The 23,923-nt window shown below is 50.0% G+C and overlaps 1 protein-coding gene across 1 annotated transcript; it reads right to left on the bottom strand.

Moving 5' to 3' along the window:
- Positions 1–485: 485 nt before the first annotated feature.
- On the bottom strand, positions 486–22,505 carry SMO (smoothened, frizzled class receptor). The gene is made up of 12 exons (XM_042924249.1): positions 22,117–22,505; positions 8,436–8,641; positions 7,480–7,689; positions 7,058–7,230; positions 6,506–6,725; positions 6,277–6,400; positions 5,025–5,117; positions 4,457–4,565; positions 3,450–3,635; positions 2,842–2,990; positions 2,246–2,380; positions 486–2,006 (listed from the first exon to the last, which is right to left on the bottom strand). Exons 1-12 carry the CDS (start codon positions 22,448–22,450, stop codon positions 1,564–1,566), a joined length of 2,382 nt encoding a protein of 793 aa, XP_042780183.1. The 5' UTR covers positions 22,451–22,505; the 3' UTR covers positions 486–1,563.
- Between the last annotated feature and the right edge of the window lie 1,418 nt (positions 22,506–23,923).

Here is a 23,923-nt window from a genome sequence, read left to right as displayed (position 1 = left end):
TTGCCCCCAGTCGTCACTCCAGGGGTAGCTGCGTGTTCTTGTTCAATCATCTTATGGTCAGTGCATAGTGAGGCAGCTATGGCCACAGAAGAGTTTTTGTCCATATGCAGCTGACTAGCTGGGAAGGACAGTCAGCATGTTAAGCTGATAACAGCTTGACATCTGACTGTCAGTCATGACCTCAACAGTGCCAAGCCATTGGCCTTTCGGAATAGTCCGAGGAGGAAGTGGAAAACAAATGTGGTCAGGACCAGGAAAACGGGTCAAGACCAGAGCCTGTGGATTTTATTTTACTTTACCTTATTTTTATTAAGTCATCTCTATGCCCAAGGTGGGGCTCAAACTCACTACCCTGAGGTCAAGAGTCACATAATCTACTGACTCAGCCAGCCAGGCACCATCCCCACCCCCCCCCCACCCCAAACAAGACCAGGTCAGGATCCATGGAAAAGAACCACACCAAGAGTTTATACAAAAACCTTTTATTTACTGTTTGTATTTCTTCTCCCCATCCCTATCCCCGATCTGGAACCCAGCCAGCTCCTAAGGCTTCCTGCTGTCTGGCTCTTGAAATTGGGGCCTTGGAGACATAGTCAGGGGTTATGAGAGGTGGGAATCTCCTCACCCACCAGTTGTGGAAGTTGAAGGAAGCGTTCCTGCCTGGCTGAAGCTCCAGCAGCCTCCCAGGTTAGCCCCTCAAGTCAGAGGATCCACCCCCCCACTGGATGGACGGGAGGAAGAGAGAACACGCTTCTACACCACGCCAGGCTCTATAGCTGAACCAGTCTCTCACCTGGAGATGAAGCCAGCATCAAAAGGGTGGGGGATGGGGGAGGGATGGAGCATGCAGCAGTTCTGGGTCCTAATCAACGAACAGGGAAACAGGAAGAGGTTGGCCTGGTTGCACTGAAATGGGAAAGGGGAAGGAGGGTACAGGAGCACACAGGACGGGCTATTGGCCTGGGGTCGGGCCAACCGGGCACCTGTGAAGAGAGGTTATAGCCCCTACGGGAATAGGCACTTCCAGCTCCACAACCACCTAGAAGAGGGAGAAGGGAGCCCCGTCCCCACCTAGACAAAGGACTAATGACACAATGAACACATTTGGTCTGAGAGTGCCAGAAAAGGGCATCCACTGGCACAGAAAAGGGCAGCCAGCCCTTATCTGCCAGATATGGGCCTGGCTGCCTCATTGGCTACCACAGGCCACTCTGGGTACTGTCACCCCTGCCTCCACCGTCACTGCCCCCCCAGCCCCCAAGCTCTGCAGATCTCATGACCCTGCTGCACATGGATACTGCCAGCCAGACTCCAGCTGGTGGGGCAGAAACAAGGACCCTGAGCTCCAGGGTCCTTCCCTGGATGAGGCCTGCCCGTGGAGATGTCAGGGCCCTTTCCCACAGTCCTGCTGCCCTGAGCCAGACATATAGAGCCCTCCTGGGAGGGCACTGCACCCTCAGGTGCTCTGGAAGACAAGATCCTGGGGAAGCACTCTCAGGGAGGATGAAGAACCTCAGAATGGTATTTGCTGCTCTTTCCTATCCCAGGTCCCGCTCTCCGGGCTCAGAAGTCTGAATCTGCATCCATGAGCTCTGCCTCCATCAGGTTGGTGCGGGAGTGAATGGGCCCCAGCCCCTGCCGGCAGCCATGAGCCCAGGCCGCCGTGGGAACTGGGGCACTGGGCAGAAATGGATCCTGCAGGTGACTGGGCTCTGGGCAGAAAGGGTTGGAGACCAGGGTCCAGGCTCTCTGTCGGCAGGATTCCCCAGCTCCCCAGGCACCTGCGGCCACCAGGCACTTCTGCCGGGGCAGCTGAGGCAGTCGAGGAACAGCACTGGCCACAGGGGCAGGGGCAGGGGCAGGGTGGTGAAGCTCAGGAGGTGGCACCAGCGGGCACACCTCCTTCTTCCTCTTCCTCCGCTTCTTCTTCCGGCCCAGGCGCTTCTCCAGCTCTGGGGAGATCTCTGCCTCAACCAGCCACAGGTTGGCTTTTTCCTCTGGGGGCACTGATGGCAGGAGAGAGAACGTGAGCATGGGACGCTGGTCTGTCCACATCACCTGTTCTCTCCTTGGACCCCTACTTTTGAGGTCTGGGACCCACAACTCTAGATCTCTAGTGCCTCAGCCCCACACTCTACATCCTCCAGGGTCTCCCTTCTGGCAGCTGCTCGTGCTCCAGTCCCAAGAACCCCCAGACTCCATGCCCCCACCCCCCCACTTCCTACAGAAGCTTGACTCCTCGTACCTGGAGTTGCCACAGGGGTGACAGACACATCCTGGGGCAGTATGGCTCCTCTCCGAGCCACCATCTTGGTGACATGCTGGGCCCAGGCAGAGGACACATCGGCAGAGGGCTCATTGAGGTCAAAGGCCAAACCCGCTGTGGGGGTGGAAGGAAAGGCTAAGGAATCATGACTGCCCCACTCCTTGGGTGACTGTAGCTCCCTCCCAGTCCACGGAGTCCAGAAAGCCCACCCAGGGAATCATAGTGATCTATGTCCCAGTGATCTACCATCACTAGAGGCCAGAAATCCAGTTTCTAGAACCCAGACTTACTCTAGCCCAGGGAGAACCACTGGAGAGGACAGAAGAAGTGAGAGGGAGATGACTCCTTTTGAAACCAAAGCACCAGCAAGCAGACCCAGGGGCAGAAACAGAGGGCAGAGTAGCGAGGGACGGAAGGGGGATGAGAGAGGGTGGAGTGTGTGAGGAGAGGGGGGGCCGCTTTCTTCCTTCCTGCCTTCCTGCCAGTCCATGTGTCCCCAGCAGCTTAGTGGGGAAGGGGGCCCAGGCGTTGCGGGGATCGAGTGGCTCCAGTGGAGGAAAGGGACCGAGGCTCACCCACAGGCCCGTCGTGGGAGACAGTGTGCATGCTGAAGGAGAGTTCCTGGCCTGGGTTCTGCAGCAGCTCACGCCGCTTGGAGAAGGCCTTGGCGATCATCTTGCTCTTCTTGATGCGTTTGGGCTCATCATCACTCTGCCCAGTCAACCTGAGAGCAGAAGAGATGGGGGAGGGGAAGTGGAGGAGCAGCCACTTCCCATCAAATCCTGTTGAAGACCGGCGAAGCCTTTCCCTCCAGGGAAGGAGCCTCCAGCGGGCCCCAAGTCCCTCGAGGACTCTGAGGAGAGACCTCTGCAAAGAAGTGGGCCTAGGATGCAGGGCTCCTGGATGCCCAGTACTCAAATCGCTCAAATCATTCCCTTCTTAGAAGAAAGATGCTGGCGGCAGCCTCAGCACTTGAAGGGGCCTCCTGAGGACAGGAGGTGTCACCAGGGGGCAGTGGTGAGCCACACAGAAGGCAGCTTTAGGCAGCTCAATGCAGACCCTTAGAAAACTGGTCTGCCGGTGACTGTTGAGAGACCACGGAGCAGGCGACCCTTACTGGTGGGGACACCAAGAGTGAGGGAGTAAGGCGGCGAGGTCAGAACCGGCTGGCTGCTGGCCCCACCTGCACCAGGTACGCCTCCAGATGAGCAGCGTGGCCTTGGTCCAGACCCAGGTGCTCATGGCAATGCCGGTTCCAAACATGGCAAACAAGTTGATCTTCTCCACCAGGAGGCTGGGGCGATTCTTGATTTCACAGTCAGGAATGGGCTTCTTGGTGGGCAGCCCGATGGTCACGTTGGCCTGGCACCTGTGGTGGGGGGGTTAATAGACAGGTGAGGCTCTCTGGGTACCCAATCAATCCAAAGACTTTAGAAAGAGCTAAGCCCCACGGCAACGATTCACAGCCCTGGGTGCTCCCTAGAGTCACTTGGGACATTAGAGTTACTTTTTATAACTACTAATGCCTGGGTCGCACCCCAGACAATTAAATCACATCTCTGGGGGAGGACCAGGTATTGGTGAGGTTTAAAGCTTGCTTCCCAGACTGGAAGCTGGAGCCGTTAAGGAAGAGCCTGAGGCAGTCAGGATGTGGACTGGTGTCCATTTTAATGAGCATTGTAACTGCTATTCCTGATATCAGCTAGTGCAGCCCTTCTTTCAGTGGATGAGATGCTTTACTCTCAGATTCATCCTCATGGTGACACAAAAAAGCACAGGCAAGGCTAGCAAGTATTAATAGGTTGTTACACGTATCGTGGAGAGGTAACTACTCCGTGCAGGGCTCTATAATAAACTCTGTAAAAGAGTACGTGAGAATTAGAGTGACTTCTGTGGCCAACACAGAGTCGTCAGAGAAGCCCAAACATGAGAGGGCTGAACAGTTAAACACACCAGCCAGACAGTGGCTCGTGCAGAGAGGAGAGCAGAGTTGAGCCGGGACAGGAGAGGTGCTTTGCCGTGTTTGCAAATTACAGAGCAATTGACATCTTGGGTGCCCAGAGCAGGATGGACAGTTTCACCTGCCCGTCAGAGGCAGGTGCCTAGCAGACCCTTGCTGGACAGCAAGGAGGGCTAGGGCTGTCTGAAGTCCTGTGGCTGCCGCCCCCAAGGCCCCAGCACTGCACTCACAGCACATAGTCCCGGAAGCTGCGCTCCCACTCAGCCTGGTTGAAGAAGTCGTAGAAGTGACAGCTGAAGGTGATGAGCACAAAGCCAAAGGCCAGGAAGCCAAAAATGCCTGTGGAGGGCCAGGGTGGGACAGAGCATTACCAATCCCCGGTGTGGGAGCAGCAGTGGGGACAAGGCGTCTGCCCCATTCAGGCCTGAAAGATGGCTGAGTCTGGGGTAAATTCATGCTAGGCTCAGTTTGCTGTATTCTCCAGAATAAGACTTGAAGGGCACTTGAGCCAACTGTGGGAGGGCCCCAGTGGGCACGAGGAAGCAGTCTTGGCACGAGCCTGAATTCTTCCATCCAAGAAGGTCCCCTTCTTTTGAGTTGCTACCACCATGACCTCTCACCCCATCCCACCCCCCGTACACACACATGCCCCACAGCCTTGTCTTGTTCCCATGGCTGCTAACTTGCACCACTCACAATGCATCCTCCAAGATCCCATCCTGCAGGTCCCTCAGCCACAGAAGTGTGCGGTGTCGGATTGACCAGTACCTCGGGCCAAAGGCCCTGGGGCCCACTCACCGAGGCGCAGCATGGTCTCGTTGATCTTGCTGGCAGCCTTCTCACTCAGCAACCCGGGATGGTTGCTCTTGATGGAAAACAGAGTCATGACTCCTGAACAGAAGAGAGATCTCAGACATTAGTGGGGTGAGGCCACTCTCCCGGGAGGGATGGAGGTGGCAGGCAGTCCCAGGTCTGATTACTCCTCTGCTGATGTAAAGCTTGGGGAAACTGGAGACACTTGAGAAATGGGGCACAGCTGGTGGCAGATGTGCTATGTACTTGGAAAGACGGGGGCAGAGCCCAGACAAACAGTCGAGAAGAGAGAGAAGGTGCCTTCGTCCTGGCCCCGGCTCCCCGTAAGTAAGGCAGCCAGGTCAAAGCTGTGCTGATGGAAAAGGCAAGAAAAGAGATGCAACGACAGAGCTATGCGATAGAAATATGTCAGCCACACCCACAAGCTCACATTTTCTAGCAGCCTCGTTAAAAAAGTAAAAAAGATGCAAACGAAGCTGATTTCCATACCTTCCGCGAGCAATACATCATTGTGTTTTATTAGCATCTCAGTATGTAATCCACACAACAAACTATTAATGAGACAGTTTACCTTTTGGTGTGTGCGGAGTCTTTGCAATGCAGTGTGGATTTTGTACTTACGACGCATCGCAATCTGGACCAGTTTCAACACGGGTGGCCAGTGGCTACCGTACAGGAGAGCACGGGCCCGAAACCTAAATCAAAGGCCCAGACGCTGGCAGAAAGAGGTGGGCTGAACAGAAGGCTGACAGCACAGGGAGAGGAAACTGAAGTTTACAAAGAAAATGCAACACAAATGAGCTAAGAAGAGACGGAGGCGGCAGATCCAGACGGGGAAATTAGGGAACAGAGAATCTGTGCATGTTGTGAAAACTGTGTGTGACTATGTTCTGGGGGTAGGAGGCGGATGAGGAGCCAGAAGATGGAGAGCATGTATAAATTCAGGGTGCACACACACGACCAAAGGCCCTGAGTTGGTCCACGTGGACAGGGCGGGTTATTCACCATACAAGTGCATCGGGCCAAGGGCTGACTGGGGGCTGGAACCCAGCTCAGGCTCTACTCAACAAGCTGTGAGCCCCGGCTCAAGGCTCTGGAGAAAGGGGCTGCCTTGCTCGGGCCAGCACAAAGGTTGCTGCAAAGGTAGCAGAACCGGCAGCTCCTAGCTCCTACTTACACAGAGCGGGCGCTCAGCGCCTTTTGCTGCCCGACTGGTGCCCGCTTGGTGCCTACTCACCTCGGATGAGGAAGTAGCCTCCCACAATGAGCACCAGGCCAATTGGGGCCAGCACGAAGCCTGCACGGTATCGGTAGTTCTTGTAACCCACAAAACAGATGCCGCTCACAGAGTCCCCGTCCACCTGCGGCACAAAGGGGGGGTGGGGTGGGAGGGACAGAGTGGGTCACGGGCCCCCCTACCCAAGGCCACTCCACTCAGGTCCCCAGCCTCCTACCGGCCACCATACCTGGGCGACGGCAAGGATTGCCACAGTGAGGACAAACGGGAGTGACCACGTGAGCAGGTGGAAGTAGGAGGTCTTGCCGGAGAGAGGCTGATAGGTGGTGCCCAGGGCTTTGAAGGAGGTGTGCCAGGCATAGGTGAGGACCACAAACCAGACGACACCAGCCATAAGGGCGTAGTACACGATGACAAAGATGATGACGCAGGACAGGGTCTCATTGGAGCTGTGCAGACATGTGGAGGGGCACTTGGGGAGGGCATTCCATACTCCCTTTATCAGCTCTCTCCACCCTGTCCCCAGAGCCTTGGCTTCTAAGGTCTGGAGGTTCCCTAGGAGTCAGAGCTTGGAGGTGGGACTCAGGTCAGATTCGAAGAGGTTATGGAAGATGCCCCTCTGAGCAGATGCAAACAATCACATCCCTAATGCTGGATACCTTGGGCTCAACAAGGCAGAGCTGAACCCTACACTGAAATCTTCAGTTTCAAGCCCACCCTGTCCCTTTTCATTTCAGCCTTCTGCCCCTCACCCTGGCTTCTGGGTCCTCAAAACACCTACGTGGGCTCCCCGAGCCTCATGGTTCCATCTGCACGGCAGACGATCTCCCGGCGGGCGCCGTCCATGAACTGGGCCAACCAGCCGATGCTCCCCACAAAGAAACACGCATTGACGTAGAAGAGAATAACAGCAGGGTAGCGATTCGAATTCCGCCAGTCAGCCACAAATGTGGCCTAGAAGAGAGAAGTGGGATCCGCTCTCTGAGGTTAGGGTGATTCTGCTGCCACAGACACCTTTGTCTGAGCCCCCGAACCCTCTTATCCAGACCCTTCCCCCAGGGACACCCCCCAAGGCATCCTCTCCCCACCTCCCTCTGCCCTCACAATGCAGACAACTATCGATCCACTTCCCACTTTATAGGCTGTGTGTTCTGGACCCCCGTTCCCCTAACCCCTCCACCCGCAGGCCTGCCCTCAGCTGACCAAGGTGAAGAGCGTGCAGAGGCCTGTGACTGCGCCGAAGGCCGCGATGTAGCTGTGCATGTCCTGGTGCTCGGCCTCAGTGAACAGCGGGTTCTGGCACTGGATCCCACATCCCTCCACGTCCTCATACCAGCTCTTGGGGTTGTCGGTCCGAACCAAGGGAGCCTCACACTGGCCCGAACTGTTGAACTTGATGTTCTGCACCTCATTCTGGCACGAGGGAAGGGGAAAAGGCAGTGCAAAAGGGAGCAGGAGGCCCAGGGGCACCCTTTGGCTTAATACGAGGCATAAGGGCAGCTTGGTAGAGTGCCTACGAGCACAGGCTGGAGACAGCTTTCCAGCTTTTGAAACCCCGCCCTGCCACTCAATGACAAACTATATCAAAAGGCTGGGACAAATTATTGGACCTCTCGGTTTCCCCACGTACAAGACAGCAGTACCTACTTCATGGTGTGGTTTAAGGGTTAAGTGAATCAATGGCTGTAAGAGGCTCCTATGGTATTTGGCAGATAGTAAATAATAATAATTAGTTTTATTACCAACATTACTGCCATTAGTATTATTATTACTTATGAGCCCTCCTTTACCACCAGAACGAGATCACATCCCTGTCCTGGGGTCTATAGCTGTTTTACACGTGCGCGCCTGGACTCCCTAAATACACAATAAACTTCTTGGAGAGTGAGTTCCTGTCGTCATCGACCCCCGAAACTCCCCAACACCTAGCGGAGTAGGTGCTCAAAAAATATTTGTTGAACACAAGTTATCTTCTACAAATCAACGGACAATCCCTGATAGACTGGCCCCGCCAGTGAGCTTCAGTTTGGGTTTGTGGCTCATTGACCCCACGGCTGCAGCTTTGGGGTCTCCCGGGAGAGAAGGCTGCGGGGCTCCCCTGCCCCTGCTTCCTGTTGGGCCCTGCCCTAGGCCTGCGGCTTGCCCGTCACAGCACTCACCGGGCAGCCCTCGGGGAAGTGGTCAGGGGTACAGCGCAGGAAGTCGGGCCAGCCACGCTCCCTCTCCACAATGGCACAGGGGCCTCGGGTAGCCTGGCACAGGGTGCGGCTGGGCAGCTCCACCCGATCATTCTCGCATTTGGGCATGTACACGGCACACAGCAGGGGCTGGATCACTGCCCAGCAGCGGGGGGCGTTCCGGAGGCCTGGAGAGAGGCAACAGTGTGGATACATTGTGGTGACACCCCTCCTCACTCTGACCCACAGCTGTTTCCCAGGCCTAGGGCAGGTCTCTTTGCCATAATGCTGGAGCTGTCAGGCACAGGGTTTCTCAACAGAGCATTTGGGCAGGAGGATCCTTTGTGCTGCAGGACTGTCCGACAGTATTGCAAGACATTTAGCAGCCCTGGACTCCGCCCACTAAATCCCAGAACCCGTTAAGTCATCACGACAATTAAAAAACACTCCCCTTGCCCCTACTCCAGGGTTGGTGACTGCAAGAGGGCCTGAAGGGGAGTTTCTGGGATGCTGGTCATGTTCTATTTCTTGATCTGGTAGTGGTTCAATGTGTGTATTCACCATGTGAAGAACCGAGCCCATGACTCACGCGCTGATCTGTGTGTATGTTATAATTCAATTCAAGTTTTTAAAAAAACAGCCCCCATTTCCAAAAGCCCTGCTAGGGAGCGTTAGTGCCTCTGGCTGAGGACCCCAGCTCGACTTGCCTTGTACCTTTTCAGGGGCATCCTTAAAACCTTCTACAGGCCTCTTCCAGGGGAAAGGGAGGTTGTGGGACCCACCCCTTCCAGGGCCCATGCACTAGAACGAGATGTTGCCCCTTGCCCAGACCCCGGGATCCCTGTTCCTCTTACCAAGCTGAGGTGAAATAGAGAACAGGTAGGAGCTTAAGAGGAGGTAGTCAGGGGAGCCCAGGTACTCCAAAGCCAGAGGAGGAAACAGGAAATCAGATGGAGAGAAACAGAGGAGGCTCTGTCCAGTGCAGAGGGAGGAAACATGTTGTCAGCAAGACAGAAACAGCACCCCTGCCCCAACCCAGGCACCTACCCTGCTATCCCAGGGGCGGGGCTCACTCAGCATTCCGCCCCCATTGCCCCTCCCGAATCATCCCTGCTTCAGGAATACCGGTGTCCCACACAAGAAGTTGCGTTAGGAGAAGCGTCTAAGGACGTGAGAGACAAACTGGCGACTGCCACACTGCCAGGCTGGGGGCGGTAGGGGCAGATAGCTGCTCTTTTTAGGAGGGAGGCAATACAGCAGAGGGATGAGGGGCATGGACACTACAATTAGCCTCCCTGGGTCCGAGCCTTGGCTCTCCCATTTCCTGGCTGTGTGATCTCCGGCAAATTACTCTATCTCTATCTCTAGCTTCAGTTTCCTCATCTGCAAAATGGGGATTTACCTCCTGGGAATGTTGTGAAGAGTTTGGTAACGCACTTGATGTGTTTAGCATGGTACCCGTCAGATAGTAAGCACTCGGGAAGTATCAGCTGTCATTACTTATCTGAGACCTCTGACCGCTCACAGCTCTCACCACCACAAAGCCTATTCCAGGGGCACAGAGCAAGTTCCCGTCAAGAAGCAGTGTCCTGGGGTGCCTGGGTGGCTCAGTCAGTGGAGCGACCGACTTCGGCTCAGGTCATGATCTCTCCGTTTGTGAGTTCGAGCCCCGCGTCGGGCTCTGGGCTGACGGCTCAGAGCCTGGAGCCTGCTTCGGATTCCGTGTCTCCCTCTCTCTCCGCCCCTCCCCCACTCATGCTCTGTCTCTCTGTCTCAGAAATAAATAAACATTAAAAATAAAATAAAAATTAAAAAAAACAAAAAGAAGAAGAAGCAGTGTCCTCAGGCAACTTTCCTGAGCCTCCACTCAAATCAGAATCACCTAGGGAACCTTTATCATTCTAGAGGGAGAAACCCACTCTCAGAAATTCTGACTGAGTAGGCAGGGGCGGAGAATGCACCAGTGGTTGCCAGGGGCTGGGTAGGAGGAGAATTTGCCTACAAAGGGGCAGTAAGAGGGAATTTTGGGGCCTGATGGGCTTTTCACTATCTTGAATGCAGTGGCTGACTACATAACTCTATACATTTGTCTAAATTCATAGCGAGGTACAACAAAGAAAAAGTTAAATTTACTGGATGTTTACTGAACACTATACTTAAAAAGGGGGGAGCTCACCAGAGTAAAATGTATTCTAGAGGAGCAGCAAGCAGCTGATTAACAAAAATATTATGTTATTTTTCTGGGTTTTGTGATATTTGCAGCGATCAACTTTTTAAAATGTGGAATTTCATTGTTTTCCTTTTTCTCGTTTTAAGTATTATATTGTACCTTAAAAATGAGGAAAAGAAAGACTATTAAATAAATCTTAAAAGACAATTGAAGAACCATCTAGGGAAAAAATGATTTGGATCCTTACCCCATTTCTTACATAAAAATAAGTTCCAGATAAATTCAAATGACTGCATGAGTTTTAAAAATTAGAGTACCAGAAGAAAAGATGGGATGTGGTTTTTAAATCTTAAGTAGAGAAGGCCTTTCGAAGTATGACATAATACTCGGAAGCTACGAAATAAAAGATTTTAAAAAGACTTCAGAAAAAAAATAGGGTAAAAACAAAAACCATGAGAAACGCAATATACTGAGAAAATATATTTCCAATACATATCACAGGTAAAGAGTTAATCTCCTTACATTAAAAAATTTTTTTTTAAAAAATGGGGCGCCTGGGTGGCTCAGTCGGTTAAGCGGCCGACTTCGGCTCAGGTCATGATCTCGCGGTCCCTGAGTTCGAGCCCCGCGTTGGGCTCTGTGCTGACAGCTCAGAGCCTGGAGCCTGTTTTGGATTCTGTATCTCCCTCTCTCTGACCCTCCCCTGTTCATGCTCTGTCTCTCTCTGTCTCAAAAATAAATGTTAAAAAAAGGGGCGCCTGGGTGGCTCAGTTGGTTAAGCGTCCGACTTTCGCTCAGGTCATGATCTTGTGGTCCGTGAGTTCGAGCCCCACGTCGGGCTTTGTGCTGACAGCTCAGAGCCTGGAACTGCTTTGGATTCTGTGTCTCCCTCTCTCTTTGCCCCTTCCCTGCTCATGGTCTGTCTTTCTCTCTCTCAAAAATAAATAAACATTAAAAAAATTTTAAAAAGAAAGAGCTAATCTCCGTATATGCCTTAAGCTCCTCCACATCAGTAAGAAATTCATGATCCTATAAAAAAATGGGCAGAAGACAGATCTAATCCAAATGGCTTTTAAACACATTAAGAAATATCCAATCTCACTGTTAATAAACTGAAATGTGGGGGTGCCTGGGTGGCTCAGTAGGTTAAGCGTCCGACTTCGGCTCAGGTCATGATCTCGCGGCTCGTGAGTTCGAGCCCCAAGTCAGTTTCTGTGCTGACAGCTCGGAGCCTGGAGCCTGTTTCGGATTCTGTGTCTCCCTCTCTCTCTGCCCCTAACCCACTCGCATTCTGCCTCTGTCTCTCTCAAAAATAAATGAAAACATTAAAAAATAAATAAATAAACTGAATGTGAAATAAAACTACAATGAGACATAATTTTTTTTTAATTTTTTTTTTTTAACGTTTATTTATTTTTGAGACAGAGAGAGACAGAGCATGAATGGGGGAGGGTCAGAGAGAGGGAGACACAGAATCCGAAACAGGTTCCAGGCTCCGAGCTGTCAGCACAGAGCCCGACGCGGGGCTCGAACTCACGGACCGCGAGATCATGACCTGAGCTGAAGTCGGCCGCTCAACCGACTGAGCCACCCAGGCGCCCCACTGAGACATAATTTTTTAACTTTTAGATGGATACAGATCAACACATTTGAAAATGGTCTATTGACAAGAATGTAAGTGAAACTGGCACTTTCGTATATTTCGAGTAAAACAGAAATTAGTAAACACTTGTGGAGACTATTTGGCATTATGTATCAACATTTTATACTAGTGATCCCACTCCGCATGTTTACAAAGCCAATACACAAGACTATTCGTTGCAGCATTGTTTGTAACAGCAAAAGAGTAGAAACTGCATGAATCCGTAGCCATCAATAGGAGACCGGCTGCATAAAATATCATAAATCAATATAATAGGACACTACACCAGGTTGAACTATTTGCACTGAAATGGAACTATCTCCAATGCATCTTGTTCAATGGATTCAGTTGAGTGGGAACAGCCTGAAGAGTAGGCCACTAATGGTTGTGGGAGGAAAAAAAACTAAGGACACATCTACATTTGTACACATGTTGGATGTCTCCGAAAGAACACACAAAAACCAGTGCTGATCCTCTAGGCAGGGGAAACGGGGAAACGGGGAGCCGGAAGCAGAAGTGAAAAGATTTAACTTTTGTTACTTTTGAATTTTATACTATGTGCACATACTGCCTATTTTTAGAAGTAATTAAGCTTAGAAAAATAAATATGCAAGTTACTGAGATGGGGGAAGCTCCGTAGAGAAGAGAAGGGAACAAAATTGTAGACCAGAAGAAAAGGGACATCAACTTTATCTGTATTATTTTATTCCTTTCGTTTTATTAAAATACGAAACAGAGGGGGAAAAAAGACACAGGTGTTATGTTAGTCTTTGCATTTTTCTATATTCATAGACTTCTTCAATATTTGCTACAATTTAAGCTCTGAAAATGACTTATTTTTTATTTTTCTATTTTTTTAATGTTTACTTGTTCTTGAAAGAGAGAGAGAAAAAGACAGACCATGAGCAGAGGAGGGGCAGAGAGGGAGACACAGAATCCAAAGCAGGCTCCAGGCTCTGAGCTGTCAGCACAGAACCCGACGCGGGGCTCGAACTCACATACCGCGAGTTCATGACCTGAGCCGAAGTCCGATGCTTAACCAACTGAGCCACTAAAATGACTCTTTATGTGCTTCTGGTGATCAGTGAAGTTGAAAACCATTGTTCTGAGATTGGTTTAACATTAGGAAATTCAATCAATGCAATTTACCACATTAACAGATTAAAGAAGAATAAAATCATATGATCATATCAATAGATATAGAAGTAGTTAATAGAATCTAACATGCAACCATGATAAAAAGAACAATAGGCAAATTAAGAATAAAAGAACAGTTTCTTTCTTTTTTTTTTTAATTTTTTTAACGTTTATTCATTTTTGAGACAGAGAGAGACAGAGCATGAATGGGGGAAAGTCAGAGAGAGAGAGGGAGACACAGAATCTGAAACAGGCTCCAGGCTCCGAGCTGTCAGCCCAGAGCCCGACGCAGGGCACGAACTCACGGACCGCGAGATCATGACCTGAGCCGAAGTCAGCCGCCCAACCGACTGAGCCACCCAGGCACCCCAAAAGAAGTTTCTTAATCTGATAAAACGTAACTACAAGAAACCTACACCAAACAGCATATGTAATGGTGAAGGGTTGAAAAACTTTAGAATACAGAAAAAGTCAAAGACGAGGGTGGCTGCTACAATTACCACTTCTATTTAACAATGTACTGGATGTCTTAAGTAGTGCATAAGGTGATAAGGTACATAAATAGCTTGAAAAGGGAGACATCAAACTCATTATTCACAAATGAGATGACTGTGTATATAATAAATAATCAATTTACCTAGTTTACTGGATTCAAAATCAATTGCATTTCTATACACCAGCAACAAACAGAAAATGAAATGTTACAGGGACTATTCATAATAGTATTTTAAAAATCAAGTACCTAGGACTAAATCTGACAAATGACATTTAAACTCTGCACAAAACTGTAAAACAATTGAGAAAATGAAAGAATATCTAAATAGATGGAAATATATAGTGAAATGATAGGAAGACTCAATACCATAAAGACGTCTTTTTTTTCCTTCAAATTAGTCTGTATCCTCAGTGTAATCTCGATCAAAACCACCAACACCTATTTTTATATTAAAATACAGGGGCGCCTGGGTGGCTCAGTCGGTTGAGCGTCTGACTTTGGCTCAGGTCACGATCTCGCGGTCTGCGAGTTCGAGCCCTGCGTCGGGCTCTGGGCTGATGGCTCAGAGCCTGGAGCCTGCTTCTGATTCTGTGTCTCCCTCTCTCTCTGCCCCTCCCCCGTTCATGCTCTGTCTCTCTCTGTCTCAAAAATAAAAAATAAAAATAAAAATAAAAAATAAACGATAAAATACAAAAGGTCAAGGAGAGCTCAGACTCTATGAGATACCGCTGTATTATAAATACTATACTATACTATAAGTATTAATAAGAACAGGGGAGGCTCTTGGCTTTGAACGCACAAACGATTCTTTTCTTTTTTTTAAGTTTATTTATTTATTTTGAGAGTGACAGAGGTGGCACGAGTAGGGGAGGGGCAGAGAGAGAGAGGGAGGGAGAGAGAGAATCCCAAGCAGTCTCCACACTGTCAGTGCGGAGCCTGATGTGGGGTTCGAACCCACAAAGTCGTGAGATCATGACCTGAGCTGAAACCAAGAGTTGGACGCTTAACCGACTGAGCCACCCAGGTGCCCCTGGAACTCACAAACATTCTTGTAGAGAATTTAGGGGCCCATGAACCTGCACGGGAAAAAAAAATTACATCTAACAGAAATTTAGCCTTTCCTTCAATTATGAATGTAAGCCACATACCACAGTGACGTTATCAATACTTGTGTTTTTGTCACAGATATTTTGTTACAGATAATCTCAAAACTCTGTTACTGTTCATCACAGCCTTGACATTATGGTGGTTATCAAACACATACTATATCTTACTTAGTGTATTCATAAAGAAGCACATATATATTAGATCACAAATTTGTTTTAATATATTTGATAACTATAGTTCAATATAGTTCATTTCCTTTGAAATCTTATATGCTCCTTTTCAATCCTATGTGTTTTACCTTATAAACTTAAAAATATTATACTGCGAAGGGGTCCATAGGTTTTACCAGACTGCCAAAGAGGTTTATAGCACAAAGATGATGAAGAACCATGCTATAATTAAGATGGTGTATACTGGCAAAGGATAGACAAACTAGAGCTATGGAACAGAATAAAGATCCCAGAAACTAGGGGCGCCTGGGTAGCTCAGTCGGTTAAGGATCCAACTTTGGCTCAGGTCTTGATCTCGCGGTTTGTGAGTTCGAGCCCCGCGTCGGGCTCTGTGCTGACAGCTCGGAGCCTGGAGCCTGCTTCGGATTCTGTGTCTCCCTCTCTCTCTCTGCCCCTCCCCTGCTTGCACTCTGTCTCTGTCTCTGTCTCTCTCTCTCTCTCTCTCTCTCAAAAACTAAATAAACATAAAAAAAATAAAAAAAAAAAAAGATCCCAGAAACTAAAGATATTTGGACACTTGATTTATGGCAGAACGGTGGAGAAAGGATATTCCTTTAAAAAAAAAAAAAATGATGCTGAGGCAATATGTAGGAAACTAGTGAATTATATGTCTATAAATTGAAAATAAAATCTAAAAAGTGTTGTTTTGTTTTTGAGTAGGCTCTGCACCCAGCATGGAGCCCAATGCTGGGCTTGAACTCAAGCGACACTGAGATCGAGACCCGAGCTGGTGTCAAGAGTCAGACGCTGTTCGAAGCCACCCAGCCACCCTTAAAACGTTTGGAGAAGATAACATAAGAGAGTAAGTTCATGACTTTGTGGTATCAAAGGACTTTTTTTTTTTTTTTTATTTTTTATTTTTTAAATTTTTTATTTTTTCAACGTTTTTTATTTATTTTTGGGACAGAGAGAGACAGAGCATGAACGGGGGAGGGGCAGAGAGAGAGGGAGACACAGAATCGGAAACAGGCTCCAGGCTCTGAGCCATCAGCCCAGAGCCTGACGCGGGGCTTGAACTCACGGACCGCGAGATCGTGACCTGGCTGAAGTCGGACGCTTAACCGACTGCGCCACCCAGGCGCCCCTCAAAGGACTTTTTAAAATAAGGCCCAACAGGGACTCCTGGGTGCCTCAGTTGGTTGGGCGTCTGACTTCGGCTTGGGTCATGATCTCACAGCTCGTGAGTTCAAGCCCCGCATCGTGCTCTCTGCTGTCAGTGCAGAGTCCACTTCAGACCCTCTGCCCCCCTCTCTCTGCACCTCCCCTGCTCACATTCATTCTCTCTCTCTCAAAAATAAATAAACAGTAAAAAACAATAAAAGATAAAAGAAGACACAATAAGAACTAATCATAAAAAGTTTTATAAATGACTACCTTAAAGCACAGAACTTCTTTTAGCAGAAGGCACAAAGAAAATAAAGAGGCAAGCCAAAGAAAAGAAAACAGTTTCGATGCATAAAATCAATAAAGGACTCAACTCTAGCATAAATAAAGAAGTCCTACAAATCTTCTGAAAATGAGCGCCCAAAGGAAAATGGGGGCACATGGGGAGCTCAGTTGGTTAAACGTCTCCCTTCAGCTCAGGTCATGATCTCACGGTTCACGGGTTCGAGCCCCACATCGGGCTCCGTGCTGTCCACGCGGAACCCGCTTTGGACCCTCTGTCCCCCTCTCTTTCTGCCCCTCCCCCACTCACACTCTCTCTTTCAAAAATAAATACATAAAAATCTGTTAAAAAAAAAAAAAAGAAAAATGGGGCAGAGATTTGAACAGACATTTTATAAAAGGCAGAATCCAAATGGGCAGTAAACATTTGAAATGGTGCTTAACCTCCCTAGTAATCAGGGAAATGCAAATTAAAACCACAAATACATACCACAATATAGCCACCAGACTGGCAAGAATTTTACATGGTGACAATACCAAGCATCAGGAATCATGTGGGCACTGGTGACTCTTGTACACGATTAGTGGGGACCACATTGGTGGAACCACTTTGGAAAACTGTTCCATATTACCTAGTAAAGTTGAAGGTATGCAAGTATCTAGTTATTCCATTCCTCTGAGTATGTACCGAGGGAAACTTGAGGCGGGTGAACCAGGATATACTTAGAAGAATACTCGCAGCAATGTTGTTCACAGTGGCCAAAAACCGGAGACAACTTAAATGTTTAACAATAATAAGATGGATTAATAAATTGTGATGTATTCTACAATGGAACACTATTCGGCAAAGAAAAAAAAATGAGCTGCACTAACATGGATGAATCTTACAAAACAATGTATAGCAAAAGAAGCAAGACAAAAGACATAGAAGAATACACATATCACGATTTGTCTAAAGTTCAAAAACACTCAAAACTAAAATATACTGTTTAAGGATTCCAAAACTAGGTGACAAAACTATAGAGGGAAAAGGAAATGATAATCCGAAACATTAGGGTAGTGGTTACTTCTAGAAGAAAAGAGAGGGAGACGTGATTGAAAAAGACGAAGGGGAGCTTTTGGGGGGGCCCCACCATGATCTAGTTCTTGACTCAGGTGTCACTTCATAATTATTTAATATTAAGTGCCCCTGTGTTTTATGCACCTTCTGCATACATGCAGCATTTCACAGTTAAAAAGTTAAAAATCTTGTGGCCCTTGGCTGGCTCAGTCGGTGAAGTGTACAACTCTTGATCTCAAGGTTATGGGTTCAAGTCCCACCTTGGTTGTAGAGATTACTTAACAATAAAATCTTTATTGAGGCACCTGGGCAGCTCAGTCAGTTGAGTGTCTGACTCTTGACTTCAGCTTGGGTCATGATCTCGAGGATCCTAAGTTCCAGCCCCACATCGGGCTCTGCACTGACACCAGATTCTCTGTCTCCTCTCTCTCTGTCCCTCCCTCTCTCTCTCTCTGTCAAAAATAAACTTTAAACAAAAAAAAGAAAAAGAAAATCTAAATAAATAAATAAATATTAAAAATCTAAAGGAAAATTAAAACTCGAGCCAGTAGGTGCATTCCCGTATTTTCATCCTTTCCAAATGTATATATCTTAACTGATTCTGATCACCAGCCAGCTTTGGGAAAAGCTCTAAGGAAATTCTTTCCGGTCTGCCCCTGCAAACAACCCACCGTCACCAACAACATCCCTCCTCTCGTCGCTCAACCAGATTGTCTTGAGAGGAAAAGAGAGATTCCTCCCAGAATTCTCTGGCTCTTTTCTCCTGGCTGCCCCCGGCTGAATGACAAGGCCACACACCCCTGTGCACACACAGAGCACAGGGGTGGTCAAGGAGGCTACGTGCTGGCTGTCAGGGGCCTATTTCCCTCCGCAGCCACAGGTCTCTGCTTTCTTGCCCCATTTACCAAACCAGATTTGGCCCAAGGTGGACTGTGGCCTGGATATTATATTTGTCTGGTCAGCTTGGAATGCCTGAGAAGAGACATTTCAAGCTGTAGTGGGGAAAGATGCTGAGTGCCTGAATGAGCCCAAGTCCAAAGGGTTGAAAGATACCGGAGGGACCTGAGCTCTTTACAGATCCAGAAAGTAGTCCAACCTGGGCTATAAACTTCCTCACTCAATGGCATACTTCCAAAAGGCTCAGCAGTCTGGGCCGAGGAATAACACAGTGGCCGCTCTCTTCAGCAACTCCTATTCCAGATCTGCTGGTAATCTCCACATACACGTCCACTGAGCACCTCTAATTCACATGGCCGAACTGAACCCAGGCTTTCTTCCTAAGCCTACTCCTCCTCCAGCATTCCCAGCTTAGTGGAAGAGAATGATATCACCTTCCCCGCGAGCCTGAAACACCTACATCCTCCTGCTCACTCTTGCCTTCCATCTAACTCATCAGCAATCCCATGGGCTCTAGCTCTAAAATTCTGGGATCTGTCCACTTCCTCCAGCCTGCTGCCCCACCCTCTCTCACCTGGATCTCCACCTCCATCATGGCCACCACCATCTCTTACCCGGAATACCATCCCCTAAACAAGCAACCAGGCTCCGTGCCTCCCCTCCTCCCGTGGCTTCTTCACACAATACTCAAAGAGATCTTTCTAAAATGCAACGGTGATTACATCTCTCCCTTGCTCAAAAGCTTTTAGTGGCTCCTTATTATCTTCTGGATAACATCCAAACTTCTTAATATGGGGTATGAATCCCTTTATTTTCTAACTGCCTAGGTCTTATCTCTTATAATTCTATCCCTCACCTACTTTGATCCAGCTCTACTAAAACCGTATACTCCTAAAAGTAGTAAGCCCTTTCACCTCACCTTTGCATGCCGTCTCCTCTTCCTATTCCTTCCTATCCAACCTTTCCTTGGCCCAGAGAATTCCTACTTGTTTCTCAGATCATAGGTTAAATGTCAGTTTCTCTGGGGGGGTCTTCCCTTGCTCCCCAAAGCCCTCTGTGTTCCTTCAGCACCCTACCCTGTCACAATGCCTCTCCCAGGAAATGCTAAAGCTGTTTGTGTGTCTTCCCCTTGACGGCAGGAATCACGTCACGTCTGTATTCCTCGTCTTTACGTGCCCCAGAACCTGATCCAGGCTGACACGCAGCAAGCACCCAATGCCTAATTTAATGAATGAGTGGATGGCTGTGTACTCAGAACTCCGAGGCTTAAAAAAAAAAAAAAAAGCGAAGAACAAGTCTCTACCTTCAAGAGTTCACAGATGAAGACAACCTAGATCATTTTCATCCTTTACCCACAAAAATACCTCCAAGAGCCAGGTGACACTGACCACCTAGACATGGTCAAATCAAGACCACTAACTCGGGACAGGAAAAGTCACTCACCAGAGGCTCCCGGCTAAAGGCCTGTCTGTGATTCTTACACTTGGCTCCGATCTATTCCACCCGCCACCGACCCCACCGCCCAGAACATCTAGCAGAAAGACCCAAAGCAGAAAGAACAACTGGAATACACTTGGGAATGTAACTGAGCTGAGGGATGATGGCAGCAGAGAAAAAATTCCGAATGAACTAAAAACCTGAGCCCCAGGCTGACACCTCTACAGGACCCTACTCCACCGGAGGCACAGCTAGTAAGGATCGAAACCACACAGCCAGCAGATGGTTCTAACTCCTAAACTTCCCTGCTAAAACACTTCTGCCTTGCTCAGCGGCTGCTATCAGGAATACGGACTGGAAAGAGGTCCAGACCCTTCCTCCTTGATTTGTTGGTAACTACAGAAGGGCAGCATCACACATGCGTTTAACTTAGGAGAATTCAACCATGGGCCCCTGCAAAATAACTAAGTAGAGAGAGGAGGGGTCGGGGGATATCCTCTCAGTGTGAGCAACTTAGAACTGGGTGAGATTCTAGTGCTGAGATTTGTATTTTCCACACGACTGGCTCCTAAACACAAACCTTCTCAAAGAAATCTGTTTACACCTTACTTTTGTGCTCCTTTTTTTAATTCCTTCAGTCTTCTGCTCTTTTGCATTTATGTAACTTTAAGGACTAAAATTATAGTTTCTACGTATGCCCCTTCTTATATACTATACTATATGTTACACGTTTATACAAACATATTACCATAAAAAGAATATATATGCAAAAATTACCTACACCTTATGTTATGGTAGTTTATGAACTTTTCAAAGCTGCTGTTGATTACACATGGTTTCTGCCTACACGCTGACTTTAGAACCTGATACCCACTAAGGATATAGGTTCACCAAGGGTACCATCTTCCACGTTCCTCTGGCATCTGCCAGAATGATACCAGGCCAGGAATGATAGGGCTTTGTCCAACATTCAGCAAAGACTCAGAACTCTAGTGGCCAAGTTGACAATGACAGGCAGCCTATATCTCGGCTCCCCGCTTCAGGATCAACACCAGCCCCCAGGGTGGAACTGAGATGTAGGGCACCCAAGGCCTGCCAGAAGAAGGAGCTTGCCAAGTTGGCTCCTGACTTTTGATTTTCTTTTTCAAGGACAGCTTTGAAATCACACTGACTAGAAGCAAGGGCTGACAAAACCAGTTCCCTTCCCCAACCCCCCTTCAGGCCCCTAACCCAGAAGAGTGACAAGTGGGGAGATCATCCACTCCACACTGCTAAGGAAGGATTTATTTGGGTTTTTTAGGCCTGGCCATAATCCTAACCTAAGGCGAGGGCTTTGGGACTTCAGGCCACTATGGAAGTATCCACAGGCTCTCAATATCCCGGGCTTAAGTGTCCTTCTGCAGCCCTGACCAGCCTGAGGATCCAAATTTCCAAAGAATACACAAATAATCCTTAGAATTGTCTCATTGCTTCACGACCTCAGAAAAGGATCAGAGTCCCCATTTTTCAGACGAGGAAAGGGTGAAATCTGTAACAGCAAGACAAGATCACCGTTTTCTGGACTTCCTGTCTCCCCAGACAAGATTTCTGGTTAACTTTTAATTACTCAACACCAGGGGGTTTTTTATCCATCACAAATTTCACTCAACTCTTTCCCCCCATCCTGTCCCTCCATGCCTCAACCTTCTAGCCCATCTTTCCTCTTCAACTCCACTTCCCGGTTTTCTCTTCCAAGATCTAAACACCTCCTTGAATCCCCAGGGGCTCCGCTCTCAGAGCAGCGCTTACGAGGAGCAGCTCCACTTCTTAAGAAACATCCTTTCCCGAGGCTCAGAGCCCCTGCCTCATGGGCCCCTCATCCCCCCGCATCCTTTGCGCACCCACCCTGCTCAGGCCTTTTGTGACCGGCTCCCTCAACCGTCTCGCCTCATCACCGAGGGTCCCAACCTGCTTACAGCCGGCACCCACAGTTTCAGACTGTGTTCCTCCACCTCTCCCGGGTGCAGCTCTTGCCCTCGCCAACGTTCAGGCCTGAGCCTGTTCTTGCCCAGAGTCCCGCATCCCACCACCGCCACCCCGGCTCCGGCTTCCGCGCGCTTACCCGACCAGAGCACGAGCTTGCCGTGCGCTTCTTCCTGGGAGTCCGAGTCCCCGGCCAGCAGAGTGGAGGTGGCCCCGTAGGGCAGCGCCGAGCCCAGGCACACGTTGTAGCGTAGCGGCTCGCAGGGGGCTGCCCGGCCGCAGTGGCTCAGCAGCGGCGGAGGGCCGGTCACGGCCGCGCTCCTTCTCGCGCTCCCGCCCGCGCTCCGCGGCCCAGGCCCAGTCGCGTTCCCGCTCAAGGCCGCCCCCCGGCCTGGGCCCCCCAGCAGCAGCAGCAGCAGCAGCAGCCCCAGGAGCAGGATCTCTGGCCCCAGTGCGAGGCGGGCAGCGGCCATGGCCAAACCCGCCAACTCAGCAGAAGCCCCGGCGCCCCCGCCCGCTCCCCGGAGCCCCCCGGCCACACACGCAACCCTTGGGGCCGCGGATGTGGCTCAGGCGACCTGTGCGCCCGGCGAATCCGGTGCCGGGCCCCCTCGCACGCTCCGCGAGCCGCGGGCCCTCGGCGCCCAACTTCGCAAACTTTGGAACCGGGGGCCCATGTTGGGCGGCGGAGGCCCCGGCCGGGATGCACAACTCCCTACTCTTTCTCCGGGCAATCCAAGTTGTCTTCAGCCCCGGGAGCCCCCTGGGCCCCCAATCTCCAGCCCCATTCCCTCTTAAAACTATCTTCCAGCCCCGCGATGGAGGCCAGGCGCGGGCAGGCGGTGGGGGATAGCTCCCCGGCTTCGCCTCTGCGCCAGCCCCGCGGCCCAGCCGCCACCTTCGCCCGAGCGTGCCGCAGACCCCCGACTTCTCCCCACCGACTCCCCGGCTCCTTTGTTGCTCTAGCTCGCTCGGCTCTCTGGAATGCACGGGCCTCGCGGAGCCAAGCCCGGCCCCACCTCCGCCACGGCTTGGGGAGGGACTGGCAGAGGGAGGGAAGAGGAGGGGAGGGGATGCGAGAGAGGAGGAGCGCTAGCTTCAGTGTCCCGGGCGCCCGGAGGGGCCCGGACCCGGGGGCTCTGGGGACCCTGTTCGCCGCCCTGGCGCAAGAGATGCGAGGAAATCGTGGCTGGGAGCCGCAACCAGACTCAGCGGGCACCTGATCGGCCTGAGGATCTTTCGACTTGGCCGTCTGCAGGGAATAGATAGACTCTTCTGGTTTACAGTGGGAGACACGGAGGGGGTGGGGGTGGGGTGGGGGTGGGGAGGGGTGGTGTCTGAAGTCAGCGGAAGACTCTTCTACATCCTTGCCCAGTCCCCCAACCCCGCCAGTTTTTTCTGGTTTTGGTTAGATCTTTCAACTTGTCCCGGGGCCCCATGGATGAGAACCAGGGTTTGGGGGACTCGCTTACTCAATCCTTCCAACTCGGGACCTATGGGAGAGAGGAACTCAGAGTCACTCAGGGCAGCTGCCCGGCTGCTGTTACCTGTGAGAGCAGGTGTCTGGAAACCAGACGTGCCAACATCAGCCTTTATTGCTACAAATGTGTGAAGTGTGAACTGTGGTTTCCAACGATTGACCCTGGCATGTCTTTGGTTATGTTCGAAGGAAGCCATCCCATTTTGATGGCCCTTGTTGCTCATATGCTGGCTGAGGAAGTTTCTGCTGTTCCCTTTCCCTATTCTGCCCGTTTTGCCTTTCCTCACTCCTTTACTTGTGGTGCTTTGAGTCACCGTGCGACAATTTACACCTATAGCCAGGGGTCCAGCCAGGAGAGTGGACTCACACTGAGCAACTTTCCCACGTTGCAACACGCTAGGATGGTTTCTCCTTCCTCACCCCTACCCTAACCCCTTCAGCAGAGCTGATGTAGACTAGTTTTGTT

The sequence above is a fragment of the Panthera leo genome, chromosome A2 (genome assembly GCF_018350215.1).
Source record: "Panthera leo isolate Ple1 chromosome A2, P.leo_Ple1_pat1.1, whole genome shotgun sequence".
Lineage (NCBI taxonomy): Eukaryota > Metazoa > Chordata > Mammalia > Carnivora > Felidae > Panthera > Panthera leo.
Note: the sequence above shows the minus strand (reverse complement) of the source record. Positions and strands in the feature narration are given on the sequence as shown.

Coding starts and splice junctions, on each gene's coding strand:
- SMO (XM_042924249.1), bottom strand. CDS start 22,450: ATGGCCGCTGCCCGCCTCGCACTGGGGCCAGAGATCCTGCTCCTGGGG. Junction 8,642..22,116: donor CAAGCTCGTGCTCTGGTCGG/GTAAGCGCGCGG, acceptor GCCTCTCTCCAG/GCCTCCGGAACGCCCCCCGC. Junction 5,118..6,276: donor AGGCTACTTCCTCATCCGAG/GTGAGTAGGCAC, acceptor TCTTCTGTTCAG/GAGTCATGACTCTGTTTTCC.